Here is a 19,156-nt window from a genome sequence, read left to right as displayed (position 1 = left end):
CACATCTTTAAACTGACGCACTCTGCTTAAACCCTCAGACATGGGGAAATTGTGTGGGGTTTGCTGCACCCAAAGCACTGGAATAGAAGCCAGGTGCTGGCGCTGTGAAGCTGTTTTGGTAACCATTGTGCCACCATTTTCATGGATGGGAATGGGTGAGAAATGTAGTTTTAGGGAAGAAAGGTAATCTTCAGCTGATCTCCCAAGGGGAGGCGGAGGGTGGGGGTGGTGGGTGTGAGTGGTAGTGGAGACAGAGAGGGTTGGTAAGTAAATTTGGAATGACCTGTAGATTGGCCAGATGGTTAACAGTAAAGAAGGAGGTCTTTGGTAACTAGGTGTGAAAAATAGATTGGGTAGATCAGTAGAGTCCAACAACACTGAGACAGGCCCTTTAGCCCAAACTGGTCACTGCCGTCCAAAATGTCCACCAATGCTAACACCATTTCCCTGGACTTGGGCTATATGCTTCTAAGCCATTCCTATTTGTCCAAGTGCCTTTTAAATGTTGCTAATATACCTGCTTCAACAACTTCTACCAGCAGCTCCTTCCATATATGTACCACCCTCTGTGTTTTTAAAAAAAAAAAATGCCCCTCAGGTTCCCTTTTATTTTTTCCCCTCTAACCAATGCCCTCTAGTCCACGATTCCCAACCCTGGGAAAAAGACTGAGTGCATTCACTTTATCTATGCCTGTCCTGACCTTATACACTTCTATAAGGTCCCACCTCAGTTTCATTTGTTCTAAACAAAGGTCCTAGTTTGTCCAACCCCTCCCTATAACTCAGACCATTGTGTCCAGGCAACATCCTTATAGATTTATTCTCCACTTGCTCCAGTTTAACATCCTTCCTATAGCAAGGTGACCAAAACTGAACACAATACTCCAAGTATGGCATCACCAATGTCCTTACAACCTCAACATAGCTTCCCATTTCTATACTCAGTGCCCTGACTGATGAAGCCCAGTGTGTCAAAAGCCTCCTTCACTGTCCTGACTACCTGTGTTTCCACTTTGAGAGAACTGTGCACCTGAACTCCAAGGTCCCACTGTTCCACCACGCTCCTTAAGGCCCTACCATTCACCATGAAACTCCTATTTTGATTTGACTTTCCAAAATGCAAGACCTCACACTGATTTATATTAAACTCCATTTGCCATCCCTGAAGACGGCCAGACAGGTTAATAATGTGTTTAAGACGGAATATGCAACAATTGCCTTTATTAACGAGGTTATCAGTCATGGTGAAGATTTACAGGAGTAGGACGGTCATGTTGGAACTGCTGAAAATGATGTTTAAGCCATAGCTGGAGAACTCTGTGCACTATTGATCACGACACAATAGGAAAGATGAAATTGCACTGGAGGGTGCAGAGGAGATTTTACCATGATGTCTAGGTGGATCTTTTTTGCAATGGAGAGAGGCTGGGTAAACTTGCGTTGTTTTATTAGAGCAGAGCAGAGTAAGGGGACATCTAATTGAAGTATATCAGATTGAGGGGCATGGATAGAAGGAGTAGTTCCCTCGAGTTGGGACAGTAGTGAGTGGACATTATTTTAAGGTGAAGAGCAGTTGGTTTAGAGAGGGTTTGAGGTTAAACCTTTTTTCACCCAGAAGGTGGTGGAAGTCTGGAATGGACTGCTTGGGAGGATAGTGGTGGCAGGAAATCTTGCCACCTTTTAAAATGTATGTGGATGAGAACTTGAAATGTCATAAAGTTCAAGACTATTGGGTTAGTGTCGCCAGGTCAGCACAAATTCAATAAATATTCTGATAAATTAAGAAATTTCTGGATGAAAAGGCAGACTAGTAATGATGATCCCTAGTACGGCGGGATTGCCTAACGAGCAATGGCTGAACAGGTTGTGGATTGTGTTGATTGGAGTTTAGAAGAATGAAAAGTGATCTCATTGAAATATAGAGGATTCTTAAGGAACTTGACAGGATAAATGCTGAGAGAATAGTACCAGAGGGCATAGTCTTCGAATAAAGAGGTGCTAATTTAAGACTGAGATGCGAAAGAAGAAGCTGAGTGTCTTTGGAACTTCTTGCCACAGAGAGCTGTGAGGACAGAATCCTTCTGTATGATTAAGGCTGCGTAGATTCTTAATCATTTGTCGAATCAAAGGTTATGGGAAAGGGCAGGTAAGCAGCTGTGAGGAATGCTAGATCAGCCATGATCTTACTGAATGTCAGGCCAGACTTTGGGGCCAAACGGCTAACTCCTCTTATATCTTATGGTCCTGTAAAGGTTATTTTGAAGGCAGAGTCTAAGGTTATAGAAATTATTTAATTGTGAAGAATGTTGGAACAATAAACAATAAAGTAATATCACAGGTGTGATCTTACCTGATCCCACCGTGGCCAATATGAATTTATTAATGTTTCAAGCTAGACCCTTTCCATCAGATCTTTCCTGCTCCTTGGATCAGCAATACCATTGGACCCTGATTTGGGTATGGTTTCATTACTGAGTTTAGCCCGCCATTCACCCATTCATCCACAAGCTGAAAAGCTGTTTTGATATCAAAAAGCATTAGTAAACATATTAGAATATGACAGCTAGTACAGCAAAACGCAGGTGTGGATTTGCTGATATCATTCACGAATGTGTGAAGTTTCCTGCCCAACTGAGTCCATCGGGATCTTCTATCGTTGGCAGAAGGCAAGAGGGTAGATTTTTTATATGAACAAGATACGGAAAGAGGGTGCAATGTTGGGAAGATTTGGGCCATAAAATCTAAATTCTGTATCATTTTATTTGCAATCACACCTATTTAAGCAAAATAAATCTATAATTGATTTTTAATTTAAAGTAACCAGTAGATCCAGTGTTCTTTGAAGCTGATTTTAAACTTGTCTTGCTTTGCTTTATGTAGTCAATGTTTGCCACCTAGTGTTGCTTTTGTAATACACAGGCACAGCAGCAGTAGCACTGGCGGGACTGTTGTCAGCCCAGAGAGTGATTAACAAACCACTTGGGGATCACAAGTTTTTGTTCCTAGGAGCTGGGGAGGTGAGTTTATTTCTTTCCCTTTAACATGCTTTCAGAAGTGAAGACAATGCAACAATTTATGTAGGTGAGTGACCTTGAGGTAACTGAGAGTGAAACAGAATGTCAATTTACATGTTAGCTGACATCCTTCATCAATGAAGGATGAGGACACACAACAAATAAATCTAATTCTGATAGGTTATCTTCATATGGCAGACCTTTTCTGACAACTGAAGTTAAATCTTCGAGAGACAGGCTTTGCCATAAGTGCCACATTTGAAGTTGTCATTATGGGTTGCTATGCTGTTTCCACGAGTTACCTTGGTGGTGCATGCTAAGGTGCAAGATGTGTAGTAATGTAGGAGCATTATTGTTTTAACATTAAGGTCTTGTGGTCATTAGATTCAGGAAAGGCGAATCTTTTTAAACTCGCTTTTCAGAGCCTACAGTGAACAGCTGACTTTTTTTTTCTTAATTCTAAATTCAGAAGTTAAAGACTATATACAGATACTTCTGGAATAACACTTGTTTTGGCAATGCAATTTGGCTATAATGTCGCTGAAGAATTGGGGAACAGTATTTTCTAGAATGCTTACATCTATTCACAATTCGAGCGTCTGTTAGCGTGCTTTGATCTGCGCGTGCATCAATGTCCACGCTGTTCTGCGCATGTGTTGATGTCAGAGGTACTGTACAGAGAGCAGCTTTCTTGCAATTTTTAATGTAACATGTTAAATTTACTTTTTGTTAATAAATATAATTTTATACCTGTGCTATATTTTGTTAGACTTCATTTTTGACCAATCGTGAGTATTTGATTTTTTTTTGGTCTGCCCCTAAACCCATTTTTCCCATAGGCCCCATTATTTATATTAAGCGAGGTTTCCCTGGAACTTAATGGTAAGGTCTTGGGGACCTTGGAGTGCAGGTTGATAGCTCCTTGAAAGTGGAGTTGCGGGTAGATAGGATAGTGAAGAAGGTATTTGGTATGCTTTCTTTTATTGGTCAGAGTATTGAGTACAGGAGCTGGGAGGTCATGTTGCAGCTGTACAGGACATTGGTTAGGCCACTGTTGGACTATTGCGTGCAATTCTGGTCTTCCTATCGGAATGACGTTGTGAAACTTGAAGGGGTTCAGAAAAGATTTATAAGGATGTTGCCTGGGTTGGAGGATTTGAGCTACAGGACGAGGCTGAACAGGCTGGGGCTGTTTTCCCTGGAGCATCGGAGGCTGAGGGGTGACCTTTATAGGGGTTTACAAAATTTGACGGGCATGGATAGGATAAATAGACAGTCTTTTCCATGGTGTCAGGGAGTCCAGAACTAGAGGGCATAGGTATAGGGTGAGAGGGGAAAGATATAAAAGAGACCCAAGGGGCAACTTTTTCATGCAGAGGGTGCTACGTGTATGGAATGAGCTGCCAGAGGAAGTGGCAGAGGCTGGTACAATTGCAACATTTAGAAGGTACTTGGATGGGTATATGAATAGGAAGGGTTTGGAGGGATATGCACTGGCTGCTGGCAGGTGGGACTAGATTGGGTTGGGATATCTGTTGGGCATGGATGGGTTGGACCGAAGGGTCTGTTTCCATGCTGTGATCTCTGACTCTACAGCATTATAGGTGAATTACCTGTATGTGTTTTAGAGGGTTTTTTACATTGCAAATTCTGAATGGGTTTTTTTAAGTGTTTTTGATTTGGGAAGTTCTACGTGTGGTCAGCTCTGGAGAAGAATTTTTTTCAATGAATTTATTGAAGAGTTTTTTTATATTCAGTTAATCAGCTGAAAGGTTGACTTTATTTAAGTTTTATATGTTTTGATATTTTTAATTTATTCCATTTTAACATTACCTCCAGAAAATAATGGAAGAGTTTATTTCATATATAAAGTGTTATTGTTTGTTCCTTTTTAGGTTTAATGTTAGTAGGGACATATTATGAAGTACAGAATGAGACAGCTAGTAGACTTAGAAAAGTGATCCTGCTGTGCAATAAATCAAATAGATAGGCATCTGTTGGGAAGGGTGAGAAGGTAGTTCAAAAGTCTCAGGTGACTATTCCTGTAACAAATAGATATCCGTTTTTGGAACTGTTGAAAGGGATAGTCTCTCCTCGGAAGATCAATGGGGCAGTCTGTTATTGGACACTTGCAATGATTCTGATGTTAGGCAGCATTTGGCAAGATTTAATAGAATTGTTGTTATAGTGGACTGTCCTGTAAGGGGCATTGACAAGAGGTAGTGAGCATAGATTTAAGATGGCGAAAGTGAGTACTGCAAATGCTGGAGATTAGAGTCAAGTGTGCGGTACTGGAAAAGCTCAGCAGGTCAGGCAGCATCAGATGAGCAGGAAAATCAGTGTTTCCAGCAAAAGCCTGTCATCAGGAATGTAGAATCCAGATGGTTTGTTGCTTTCCTGATATTCAGATTAAGGATGTCTTTAAATGTTTCAAGCATATTGTGAGATTGAGAAGCTAGAAACTATTGTACACATTGGTAAGAATGACATTATCAGGGAAAAGATTAAAGCAGTACAGGGGGAATCTAAGAGGTTAGGTAGAAGATTTTAAAAAAACCTCCCGATGCCAAACTCAAACGAGGGAAAGAACAAAAGGTTAGCGGAAATAAATCAATGGCTGAAGAGCTGGTGTATTGTTCAGGGATTGAGGTTTTTGGATAATTGGAATGTCTTTTGGGATTGAAAAGACCTGTTCAAAAAGGATGGGCCTAACCTAAACTGGAAAGGGACCAATATCTTAACAGGAAGGTTTGCTCATTCCAACAAGGGAGACTTTGTTCTGATAGAGAGGGGGAGTGGAGGAATTCTAAGTAGCGCTGCACTGTAAATAGAAGAATTGATGGGGAAGGTTCTGAATGTGAGGAGAGCAAGTTAATTAGGAAAGAAAGACGAGAGAAGTCAAGAGTATGTAGTAACTCCAAAGAACTAAGTTGCATTTATTTCAATGCAAGAGTAAGGCTGATGCACTCCATGCATGTTTAAGAGAATGGGATTGGGACATCATGACTATTACAGAATCTTGGCTGAGAGATGGACGAGACTGGCAGTTTAATGTTCTGGGTTTTAGATGCTATTGGAAGGATTGAAAAGGAGGCAAGAAAAGAGGGGGGGATTTTTAATTAAGGAATAAATTACTGCTGTAACTAGGAAAGATATTTCTGAAAAAAATAGTCTGTGAAAAGGAGTAGAAATTACAAATAAGAAAGGAAAAATCACTTCGATAGGATTGTACTATAGGGCCCCCAATAGTAAGAAGGAAATCTCAGATCTATGTGAATATAAAGTGGGGGATTTAAATTTTCCAAACATTGGGGCTACAATAGTGTTGTAGTTTAGATGGTGAAGAATTTGTCAAGTGTACAAGGAAATTTTGTTTATCAATATGTAAATGCTCCTGCTAGAGAGAGAGCAAAACTAGACCTTCCTTTGGGCAATGGGCAGGACAGGTGACCGAATTAAAACTTTGGGTCGAGCGATCATAATTCTATTAGTTTCAAAATGGTTATGGAAAAGGATAAGGTTCCAGAAAGGTTAAAGTTTTTAAATTGGAGTAAGGCAAATTTTAATGAGACAAGAACTTTCAGAAGTTGATTTGAAGTAAACTGTTCGCAGGTAAAAGGACGTCTGATAAGTGGGAGGCCTTCAACCAAATCATCCACCGACATTTCCGCCACCTCCAAAAAGACCCCACCACCAGGGATATATTTCCCTCCCCACCCCTTTCCGCCTTCCGCAAAGACCGTTCCCTCCGTGACTACCTGGTCAGGTCCACACCCCCCCTACGACCCACCCTCCCATTCTGGCACTTTCCCCTGCCACCGCAGGAACTGTAAAACCTGTGCCCACACCTCCTCCCTCACCTCTATCCAAGACCCTAAAGGAGCCTTCCACATCCATCAAAGTTTCACCTGCACATCCATCAATATCATTTATTGTATCCGTTGCTCCCGATGTGGCCTCCTCTACATTGGGGAGACTGGGCGCCTCCTAGCAGAGCGCTTTAGGGAACATCTCCGAGACACCCGCACCAATCAACCAAACCGCCCCGTGGCCCAACATTTCAACTCCCCCTCCCACTCTGTCGAGGACGTGGAGGTCCTGGGCCTCCTTCACCACTGCTCCCTCACCACCAGACGCCTCATCTTCCACCTCGGAACACTTCAACCCCAGGGCATCAATGTGGACTTCAACAGTTTCCTCATTTCCCCTTCCCCCACCTCATCCTAGTTTCAAACTTCCAGCTCAGTTACTGTCTCCTTGACTTGTCCGACCTGCCTATCTTCTTTTCCACCTATCCACTCCACCCTCTCCTCCTTGACCTATCGCCTTCATCTCCTCCCCCACTCACCCATTGTACTCTATGCTACTCTCTCCCCACCCCCACCCTCCTCTAGCTTATCTCTTCACGCTTCAGGCTCACTGCCTTTATTCCTGATGAAGGGCTTTTGCCCGAAACGTTGATTTCGCTGCTCGTTGGATGCTGCCTGAACTGCTGTGCTCTTCCAGCACCACTAATCAATTTAGGTAGTAATCTGCCTTCCTATTCTTGCCACCAAAGCGGATAACCATACATTTATCCACATTAAACTGCATCTGCCATGCACCTGTCCAGGTCACCCTGTAATCTCCTAACATCCTCCTCACATTTCACCCTGCCACCCAGCTTTGTATCATCAGCAAATTTGCCAATGTTGCTATTAATACCATCTTCTATATCATTAATATAGATTGTAAAAAGCTGCGGTCCTAGCACTGATCCCTGCGGTACCCCACTGGTCACTGCCTGCCATTCCGAAAGGGAGCTGTTTATCACTACTGTTCCCTGTCAGCCAAGCAATTTTCAATCCAAGTCAGTACTTTGCCTCCAATACCATGCACCCTAATTTTGCTCACTAACCTCCTATGTGGGACTTTATCAAAGGCTTTCTGAAAGTCCAGGTACACTACATCCACTGGATCTCCCTTGTCCATCTTCAGAGTTACATCCTCAAAAGGAATAGTTAGCATGGTTTTGTGCAAGGAAATTTCTGTCTCTCAAACTTGGTTGAATTTTTTCGAGGAAATTGCCAAAAAGATTGGTGATGGCAGTGCAGTAGACGTTGTTTATTTGAACTTTAGTAAAGCCTTTGACAAGGTTCCGCATGGATACATAATTGACTTAATGGCAGGAGACAGAGTAATAGTGGAGGCTTGCTTTTCAGAGTGGAGGCCTGTGACCAGCGGTGTTCCACGGGGATTGCTTCTAGATCCTCTTTTTGCTTATCATAAGTGAGAATATAGAAGGCATTGTTAGTAAGTTTGCAGATGGCACCAAAAGTTTTGGTATAGTGGACCATGAGGAAGGTTTTCTAAGATTACAAAGGGATCTTGATCAAATAGGTCAATGGGCTGAAAAGTGAGAGATGGAGTTCAATCTGGATAAATGTGAGGTATTACATTTTGGTATTACAATTGTAAAATTGCATTTTACAATTCATGGTAGGGCCTTTGGTAGTTTATAGAACAGAGGGACCTGAGGCTGCAGGTACATAAATCTTAGAAGTTTGTGTCACATGTACACAGAGTGGTTAAAAAGACTGCCTCACAGCACCAGGGTCCCAGTTTCGATTTCAGCCTTGGGTGACTGTCTGTCTGTGTGGAGTTTGCACATTCTCATTGTGTCTGTATGGATTTGCTCTGGGTTCTCTGGTTTCCTCCCATAGTCCAAAGATGTGCAGGTCAAGTGAATTGGCCATGTTAGATTGTCCATAGTGTTAGGTGCACTAGTCAGAGGAAATGGGTCTGGGTGGGTTACTCTTCGGAGGGTCGGTGTGGACTTGTTGGGCCAAAGGGCCTGTTTCCACTCTAAGTAATCTAATCTTAAAAAAAAAGTTCTGCCAGACTGAAACTTGAGTCGATCCTCCTCACTGCCAACAACATTCACAATTTTTCGTGTCATCTGCAAACTTACTTATTTAAACCTCTTACGTAAATTAATGACTTGGATGTGAATGTAACAATAAACAAGCATTCCACACCGATCCCTGTGGTACACCAATGGTCATAGGCTTCCAATTACAAAAACAGCCCTCTACCATCACCCTGTGACGATGCTGCTGCTCCTTTAACAAGGTTATATTGTCCTTGTGTTTTTTTTCAGAGAGGTCGTAAAAGACACAGACTCTGAAAAGTCTTGGCTTGGATGAAATTTAGTGGCAGTTTGATTATAGCTAACAGATACTGCCCCAGGCAAAAGCCTTTCAAGTTTTTTAAAAACACTTGTACAATGAAAGGGGAGTGGCCAGTTCTCCTCGCTCAGTTATTCTCTGGTTTGATTTGGTTTTTACCAGTCTGTTTCAAGAAATAGGCAGGTAGGTTTTGATGCTGCTGGACCCAAAGTAACAGATACATGCTAGTGCTCTCTCTTTGACTTCTCTCCTGTAAGACTGTTTGATTTTAGCTGTTATGCCAAGGGGTGTTTATTGGGATTGTTGCAAGTATTTGGAACATAATCATTAAGTTGGGATAATCTGTTGGGTTTTCAGATAGGTTACGTTATTCTATATTCTGTTCTCTTTTTGTTTGTGTTTCATTCGGTAATCATGTAAATAAATTCTGTTCTGTCAAAAACGAAGTGCTTTGACCTGCAGCATCTCTCTTTGAATATTTGCTTTACACCTGGTTAAAACAACTAGCAAAGTTAGGGTTTGGGCTACTTCCTTGAAATGTTTTGAGGGGGTCTGGCCTGGTCCATAACAACCCTTTGGTTCTAATTAAGAAGCATAGAAACAAAACAGCACACAAAAGGGCCATTCAGTCCATGTTGTCCATGCTGACCCAAAGACACCCAGAGGCTCTTTCAAATCCCATGGCCCTGCAACTTAGAGCACTTGAGTTGCAGATCCAGGTACTACTTAAGCGTTTAGGGTCACTGCCTCCATCACCAACTCAGACTGCAAATTCCAGACACCCACCACACTCTGTCAAAGAATGTTTCCTAATGTCGTCTGTAGTGCTTCTGCCACTCGGCTTGAAAATATGACTGCTGGTTTTTGAATTACTTGCCAAGGAAGACAGGTTCCTCCTGTCTACACTCTACCTCTCGCCATTTTATCTCAATCATGTTCCTCCTTTGTTCCAAGAAAACCAACCCCAAACGTTTCAATCTCTCCTCTTAATTATAGCTCTCCAGCCCTAGTTAATTCTAGTTAATCTTCTCTGCACTCTCTCCAGATAACTTGTGTCCTTCCTGTAATATGATTACCATAAGTGGTTACAATACTCCATTTGTGGTCTCACCAGTGTTGTGTACACTGTTTCATCATTATATCCCGACTTTTGTATTCTATAACTCTGCCAATGAAGGAGAGCATTCCATGTGCCTGTTTTAAAAGCTAATACCTGTACGGGTACCTTTTTAGGGACCTGTGCACTTTTTAGATTAGACTAGACTTCCTACAGGAAGGAAACAAGCCATTTGGCCCAAGTCCACACCCACCCTCCGAAGAGTGACCCACCCAGACCCATTCCCCTACCCTATGTTTATCCTGAACTAATGCACCTAACAGTGGGCAATTTAGCATGGCCAATTCACCTAACCTGTACACCTTTGGACTGTGGGAGAAAACTGGAGCACCCAGAGGAAACCCACACAGACACAGGGAGAATGTGAAAACTCCACACACAGTCGCCTGAGGCAGAATCAAATCCGGGTCCTTGGCTCTTCATCTATCCCTCTTGCTATATTTCCATCATGTATTTCCTTTATTGTTTGTCCTCCCTAAATGCATTACCTTGCCCTTATAAGAGTTGAACTCCATCTACCACTGCCCTGCCCACTCCAATTCGTATCATTTGAATACTTAATTGTCCACAAATTTCCCAATTACTCTCCCAATGTTCAAATTGTTAATGCACAAAATAAACTGCACCAAATCCTGTGGAACATCACTGAAACAGCTTTTCATTCACAAGGGCAATCGTTGATCATTACCGTTTGTTTCCTGTTACTAAGCAAATTTTTGAGATGTTACCTTGTATCTTGTGAGTTTTTACTTTTTTTGGTCAGTCTGCCATGGTGGGACCTTGTCGAATGCCTTACTAAAATCCATGTAGATAACATCCACATACTCTTTATCACATACTCAAATTATTCAATCAAAATTGTAAGGCTTTGACCTTCCCTTTACAAAGCCATGCAGACTATCCCTGTCTAGTCCACACCTTTCTAAGTGATAGTTAGTTTATCCAATTTCTCAGGATTAATACTATTTGCCCACTATCAAAGTGAGGCTAACTGGCATATAATTGTTTGGCATTTTCTTCATACCCCTTATACAATGGAGCCACATTTGCAGTCCTCTGAGACCCCACCTGTGCCTATTAAAGATTGGAAAAGAGCCCTCAGATCACTGGCTATTTCCTACCTGACCTCCTCCAATATCTATCTTGTCCTGTGGACGTTCAAGACTCCAATCCACAAACATTTCCTCTCTTGTTATGATTATTTTGTCCAATATTTCAGTCTGCACCTTTTGGATTATTATTTCCACATCATCCCTTTCCTTTGTGAATACAGAGATTTTTAAAAAATCATTTAAAATTCTCCCATCTCCTCTGCATCTTCACACAAGTTTCCTTCTTCATCTCTGATAGATCCTACTTTTTCCTTAACTATCATTTTGCTTTTTATGTGCTGGTAAAATATCTTTGGGTCTTCCTTTATCTTGCTAATATTTTTTCATGCCCTCTTTTTGATTTCTTTTTTTTAATAAAATTTGATTTCTGTACTTTGTATAATCAGAGGCTATTTGCATTGTAGAGTTTTTTTGTAAGTATAGGTTGTTCTGGTATAACTCTCGTTTCATGAATGCGAATTGGCTTTAATGCGATTGATGAATTGTGGACGATGTTTGAATAACACAAACTTTCTGCTGAACAGGTGTAGCAGACTTCTACAGTGCGATTCTCCATTATGGTTTTCCATAGTGTGATTTTCTATAACATGGGTTTGCAAAAGAATGCAACTGTTGCATTATAGCAAAACAACCTGTATTGTGAGCTGACTTTTCCTGTTTAATTTTCCCCTGTAATTTTCTAGATAACATGGTGGTCCAAATTTGGCAGTACTATTCTTATTTTTATTCATATCTGCTTCGTGGCCTAAAGATCTCATTTTTTAGTGTCCCCTATTAGTCTACCACTGATTTATCCTTTACCAGCCCTGGTCAATCCACCTCTGCCAAATCATTTCTCAGTTTTATAAAATTTGCCTTCGCCAGTTTAAAGCTTTACTCTTGATTTATCTCTGGCCTTTTCCATAATTAAAAACAAAATCTAATTGAATTGTGGTCACTTTGGTCACTTTCCCTGATGTGATTGCCCACACTCACTTCATCCACTTGCCCATCTTTTTTTCCAAAAACTTAAGTCCAGAATTGCATTTCCTATCTTTGGGCTTATCATGTATTGTTTTAAAAAAGATTCCTGCACACATACATGAATTCTTCACCCTCAATACCCATTTATGTTGTTTGGAGCTCAGATGACATTGGGATAGTTAGTTTCGTACTGTTATTGTCCTCTTATTCCTACAGGCAGACATTTTTCTGCATATATGTTCTTCTATCTCCCTTTCACTCTTTGTTGGTCTATACTATATTCCTAAACTCAATCCATAAAGCCTCATTTGTTAATCTGTTTAGTATACCATTCCTTCTCTCAATTATAATTGATTCTTTAACCAATAGTGGTACTTTCCCTCTTTTATTTTTTTTTGTTACTTACACTATCCTGCCTGAAAACTCTATATCTGGGGATATTGAGCTGCTAATTTTGCCTCTCCTTTAGCAGGATTTCCATTATAACTAAGTTCATTTGCCTTATTTGTATTACTACATTCACTAAAGTATAAACAAATCAACCCCATCTATTTTCTTTGCTGGATGCATTTTTAATCTTCATTTGTTTTCTTTCCAAGTCGCTGACTACATTAACTAATGCCCTACCTCCCATTTCCTGATCAGAGTCTGACCCATCTAAGCCTACACTTTGGTTCCCCTGTCATTCTAATTAAAACGTCACCAACAAAACTGGCAAAAGCCTCCATGAGGATATTTGTCCCAGCTCTGCCCAGGCTTGTACAGATCCTATACTTCCCAGAAGCAGTCTCAATTTCTTAAAGATCTAAATCGCTGCATGGTACACTATTTCTCCAGTCACGCGTTCATCTGATTTGTCCTCATTTTGCTGCCACAGAATCACCTCTCAGTTCTTCTTACAATTGAGTCCCCTTTCACTAAAGCTCGCTGTCTTTTTCCTCCCCTGCAGCATAGCCAACCATGGTGCCACTAGCTTGGCTATTCTTGCTTTCCTCTGAGAGGCTTGGTCCACCCCACCCCTGAAAAATAACCTTATTCAAAACAATATATCTGTTTCTGAGGGGAATGACCACCGACAACTTCTGCACTGCCTATGCATGCTTGCTTGTCTTCCTTTTTTTGCCTGTGTAACCCTTGCTGGTGCTGTGACCAGCTCATTAAATGTGCTATCCACACTGGGCGCGCTGTGACTGAGGGAAATTTGTAGATGATACTGTTCCTGTTCATCTACTGTCCGTGTCTTGTAGATGTGGAAGTTGAGAGAAAAGGATAAGTTATAGGCTCATTAGCCTGACATTGATAGTGGGCAAATGCAAGAGTCCGATATAAAAAATTTAATAGCAGAACACTCAGAAAACACAGTGACAGAATCAGAAGTTAGCATGGATTTATGGAAGGAAAATCATGCTTGACAAATCTTCTGGAATTTTTTGAGAATGAAGCTAGTAGAGTTAATAAGGGGCATACAGTGAATGTGGTTTACTTGGACTTTCAGAAGGTTTTCTTATAAAAGTCCCACTTAAGAGACTAGCATGTAAAATTAAAGCACAGGGTTGAGTGTAACTTACAGACATGGATAGAGAAGCAGTCTCCAAACAGGGAAGGAAGAGTAAGAATAAAGAAGTATTTTTTCCAAGCAGCAGCCAGTGTCCAATGGAGTACTTTAGCTGAGATCCTAGCACTGATTGCTTTTCATAAGATGTGTTTGTGTTTTTGATGAGGGAACTAAATGTCATACCTCCGGGTTTGCAGATGAGACAAAGCTGGATGCAAGGGTGAACTGAAAGGAGGATGCAGAGATGCTTCAGTGTGATTTAGATAAGCTGAGTGAGATAGCAAATGCATGGTAGCTGAAATATAATGGATGTAAATGTGAGGTTATCCACTTTGGTAGCAAAAACAGGAAGACATTATCGGAATGGTGATCGATCAGGGAAGGTGGAGGTGCACAAGATCGGAGTGTCCTTGTATACCAGCTGCTGAAAGTAAATATGTAGGTAGAATGGGTGGTGATGAAAGCAAAGTTGGCCTTCAGATCGAGAGGATTTGAGTCCAGGAGTCAAATTGTACAGCTCTTTGAGATCATACCTGAAACATTGTGTGCTGTTTTGGTCATCTTACTGGAGGACAGATGCTCTATCTATGGAGCGAGTGCAACAGAAGTTTACCAGAATGATTCCTGTAGCAGCAGGACTGGCCTGTGAAGAGAAATGGACTGGTTAAGACTGGAGTTTAGAAGAAGTGGGAATCGCAGAAATCTGTAAAATTCTAAAGGATTGGACAAGGCAAATGGAGGAAGGATGTTCCTGATGACTGGGGAGTCTGGATCCAGAGGTCACAGTTAAAGGATACAAAGTAGGCCATTCAGGACTGAAATGAGGAGAAATTTCTTCAACCAGAGAGCGGTGGAATTCTCTGTCACAAAGTGCTTGATGCTGAAACATAATTTTTTCAAGAAGAAGTTAGATATATCACTGAAAGCAAAAGAGCACATGGATAGCAGTGAGTTGAGGGGTGTGTAGGTTAAGTTACTATATTTTACATTAGGATTAAATCTCAGCTCAACATTGTGGGCCAAAGGGCCTGTTTTGTGCTGTACTTTTCTGTTCTCAATCAAACATAATTTAGGGTGAGAGGGGAAAGGTATGAAAGAGACCTACAGGGCAACTTTTTCATACAGAGGGTGCTACGTGTATGGAATGAGCTGCCAGAGGAAGTGGTGGAGATTGGTACAATTGCAAAATTTAAAAGGCATCTGGATGGGTATATGAATAGGAAGGGTTTGGAGGGATATGGGCCAGGTACTGGCAGGTGGGGCTAGGTTGGGTTGGGATATCTGGTCGTTATGGGTAGGTTGGACCACGGGGTCTGTTTCCATGCTGTACATCTCTGACTCTATAACGGGAGAAAGCAGGAACTTCTTGAAAGGTTACAGAATCAGAGATGTACAGCATGGAAGTGAAACAGGTTTGAAGGGCCAAATGATCTATTCCTGTTTGTATGAAGTAGGCTAAAGAGGGACAGTGAGGAGACAAAAGAGGCTGCAAAGACCAAACTCTGTTAAGCCTGTCACAAGACCATTCAGCCAGAAAATCCTGAAATCTGAGGTACTTGATCCTTTGTCAATTAATGTGGAATCACTCGCTTATAACTACATATATTCATGAGTTATTATATGCAGGAAACAATGTAGCGGGTGCCTTTTAATTTAATTTAATACTGTCAATTGTTATGTTTAAATCTGAGATGCAGTAAAAAGTAGTATCTGCCTAGTTAAAATTTTCCAGCTTTTTGCACATCCAGTAGATACACAGTAGCTGTGACCTCACCAGTGTACAGCAGATTGTTTAGACTTTAAGGTAGACATGTCAGTTATTTTGAAAACAAATTTGAGCCTGTTATGTCATCAGTTAAAATATGTTGGCACCTTAGAATTAATACTTGCCTTGTGTTGTCTTTAGTTTTAATGGAGGATTGATCATTATTAAGGATATTGTTGAATCTTTCTAAATTTTGCTTCTGTGAGAACCCAGATACCCTGTGTGTCAACAGAAATACAAAAGGTTCTGTTCCTTTTGTATCTGCAACAACTAATAAAGGAGTTGGAGAACAAAAAAGCCTCTGAAAACTAAAGAGTAGCCTTCAAGAAAATCCTGAACCCTGAAGAAAATCTTATTTTGACCCATGACTTGGTCACTTGCAACATACCATGAGCAATATCAATGTATACACAAAAAGCTTCCGTAAATACAAATACTACCTACCTAAAATATTGGAATATTGTGCAATTCTGATCTAGGATGTTGTGAAACTTGAAAGGGTTCAGAAAAGATTTACAAGGATGTTGCCAGGGTTGGAGGGTTTGAGCTATAGGGAGAGGGTTGTTTTCCCTGGGGCATCACCTTTTATAGAGGTTTACAAAATTGAGGGGCATGATTAGGGTAAATAGACAAGGTCTTTGCCCTGGGGTGGGTGAGTCTAGAACTAGAGGACATAGGTTTAGGGTGCAAGGGAATAAATTTAAAAGGTACCTAAGGGGCAACTTTTTCCATACGAGGGTGGTGAGTGCGTGGAATGAGCTGCCATAAGAAGTGGTGGAGGCTAGTACAATTACAGCATTGAAGAGGCACCTGGATGGGTATATGAATAGGAAGGGTGTCGAGGGATGTGGGCCAAGTGCTGGCAAATGGGACTAGATTAGGGTTGGATATCTGGTCAGCATGGACGAGTTGGACTGAAGGGTCTGTTTCCATGCTGTACATCTCTGACTCCAAATACCCATAACTGCATCTGCATGGGAGCACTCAACCATTTGACTTAGGTGACAGCAGGTGCTGCTGAAAATGTGACCATTTCTTTCATAGATTTAAAGTGGTGAAAATGTTGTGTGATTCCAATGAATGGATAACATTGATACGCTTTAAGGCAGTGCAAAAAAAAAGTGGAGATTCCTAATGACATGCAAAGTGTGTGATTTATACATAGCTTATTATCATTAATTTCACAGTTTGGGTTTTGAACTTGTGGCAAATGGGTTTTGGTATGTTGAGAGAGAGAGAGTGGATGGTTTTAGGGTGAGTTTGTCAGCATTCCTGGATCTATATAAAATATCAGACAGAGTCTTCCTAGGAATTATTTTGCATGGGACAGTTTTATAATCAAACACAGGAAATATCCGAAGAGATTTGGGTTGCTTTGTGTTTTTGTTGCTTGGGGAAGCCCCCGTCATTTGGAAAGCTTTTGGTTTCAAGTTGTGCAAGTCCCAGCTAAAGTTAGATGGATGAAATTGTACTTTTCCTAGAAAACAGTTAGCTCAGAAAATTAAGCAATGTGTTATTTCAGTTTGAAAGTTTCAGATTGTTTTGGTTAGAATCCTGAAGAGGTTAATTGAAGCTGAGAAAATCTAAGCTCCATTGTGTCAATACTCAAGGAAGATGCTATCAAATACTTGAGACCAGGAATTGAAAGCAGTAGTTAAATCAAACTTATAGATGTGATAGGGAAGAGAATTCAGTCTTGTTTTAATTGGAAAGGAATATAGTGGGGTACATGGAGTATTGTACTTACTCTTTCACATTGTGTTGTGTGGATAGCTTGGTTTATTCTATTTTGTATCCACTTTCAGTGAAACACAATCTTTTTAATTAAAAATAAAACATGATCTATTCAGCCAAATTTCGGTTTGGGTTCTGACTTGTCTGATAATAACATCAGCTAGGATCATAACAATAATGATGTTATAGACCTGTCCACAATATATGCCTGAATTTTGCAATAGAAATACTGATTAGACTGTTGCAGTTCACCTTTGAAAGTGCATTTCAATAGCAACTTCCAGTGAGTGCATATGCAGCGTTCATAACAATCTGGAACTTTGCTGTCTGAATGTCCTGCTCTTCACTTCTGTGTTTAAACAATATCCAGCCGTTGATTGTAAAAAATTACTCTACTTCAGTTGAGGAGGAAAGTAATTCTGTGGTAACATGCCTTGCAGTTATTGGCATCCAACTTGTTTACACTCAAAATGTTATGGGTGGATGCTAGAAATATGAATAGTAAACAAATTGCTAGAAATGTTCAGCAGGATTGGCAGCAACTGTGGAGAGAGGATCATTTCACATTTCAGGTTGATGTCCCTTTGTCACAATGTTACATTTATTGCTGAGCAAACTTTTTAGTTTGTTCTTCAAATTTCTGCCAAATCAAAGCAAATATTTAAGTAGCTTTTGGAAATGGACAATTAAAAAAGAATTCTTCCTAATTTGGCAATCATGTTTGTGCTGCTCCATATATGGTTTCTCATGGAATCACTAAAGTGCAGAAGGAGACAATTCAACTTGATCTATGCCAAGTATCTGCAAAATCAACTCAGCTAGCCCCACCACCACCCCATTTTTCTCTGTAGCCATGCAATTAGTTTCCTGTTAACTTCCCTTTGAAAGCCAGTATTAAATCTGCAAACACCGCATTTTCAGACAGTGCATTTTAGTTATGAGCCACTTGCTAAGTTTAAAAGTAAAAATTCTTAATCCTCCTGTGAGTAGAGATAATTTCTTTCCATCTATCCTGTCCAGACTCAATATGATTTTAGAACATAGTACAGCACAGAACAGGCCCTTCAGTCCATGGTGTTGTGCCGACCATTGTTCCTCATGTATGCACCCTCAAATTTCTGTGACCATATGCATGTCCAGCAGTCTCTTAAATGTCCCCAATGACCTTGCTTCCACAACTGCTGCTGGCAATGCATTCCATGCTCTTTCAAATCTCTGAGTAAAGAGCCCGCCTCTGACATCTCCTCTACATTTTCCTCCAACCAGCTTAAAACTATGACCCCTCGTGTTAGCCATTTCTATCCTGGCAAATGTCTCTGCCTATTGACTCTATCTATGCCTCTCATTATCTTGTATACCTCAATTAGGTCTTGTCCTCCCCAATGCAAAATGTCCAAGCCCAGTCAACCTCTCCATAAGATAAGCCTTCCAGTCCAGGTAAGGAATGGTAAACGTCCTCTGAACCCTCTCCAAAGCATCCACATCCTTCCCATAACAGGGCGACCAGAACTGGACGCAATATTCCAAGTGCGGTCTAACCAAAGTTTTATAGAAACAAGATCTCACAACTCTTAAACTCAATCCCCCTGTTAATGAAAGCCAAAACACCATATGCTTTCTTAACAACCCTGTTCACTCGGGTGGCCATTTTAAGGGATCTTTGTACCTGCACACCAAGATCCCTCTGTTCCTCCACAATGCCAAGAATCCTATCCTTAATCCTGTACTC

At 40.9% G+C, this 19,156-nt stretch overlaps 1 protein-coding gene across 1 annotated transcript in view; it reads left to right on the top strand.

Moving 5' to 3' along the window:
- Positions 1 to 19,156, top strand: part of me2 (malic enzyme 2, NAD(+)-dependent, mitochondrial) — a 99,298-nt gene that overhangs the window by 39,963 nt on the left and 40,179 nt on the right. Inside the window, exon 9 of the mRNA XM_072574281.1 lies at positions 2,920 to 3,017. Within this exon, the coding sequence (XP_072430382.1) occupies positions 2,920 to 3,017 (98 nt within the window). The remainder of the gene's footprint in view (positions 1 to 2,919; positions 3,018 to 19,156) is intronic.

This window comes from Chiloscyllium punctatum, chromosome 1 (assembly GCF_047496795.1).
Source record: "Chiloscyllium punctatum isolate Juve2018m chromosome 1, sChiPun1.3, whole genome shotgun sequence".
Lineage (NCBI taxonomy): Eukaryota > Metazoa > Chordata > Chondrichthyes > Orectolobiformes > Hemiscylliidae > Chiloscyllium > Chiloscyllium punctatum.
Note: the sequence above shows the minus strand (reverse complement) of the source record. Positions and strands in the feature narration are given on the sequence as shown.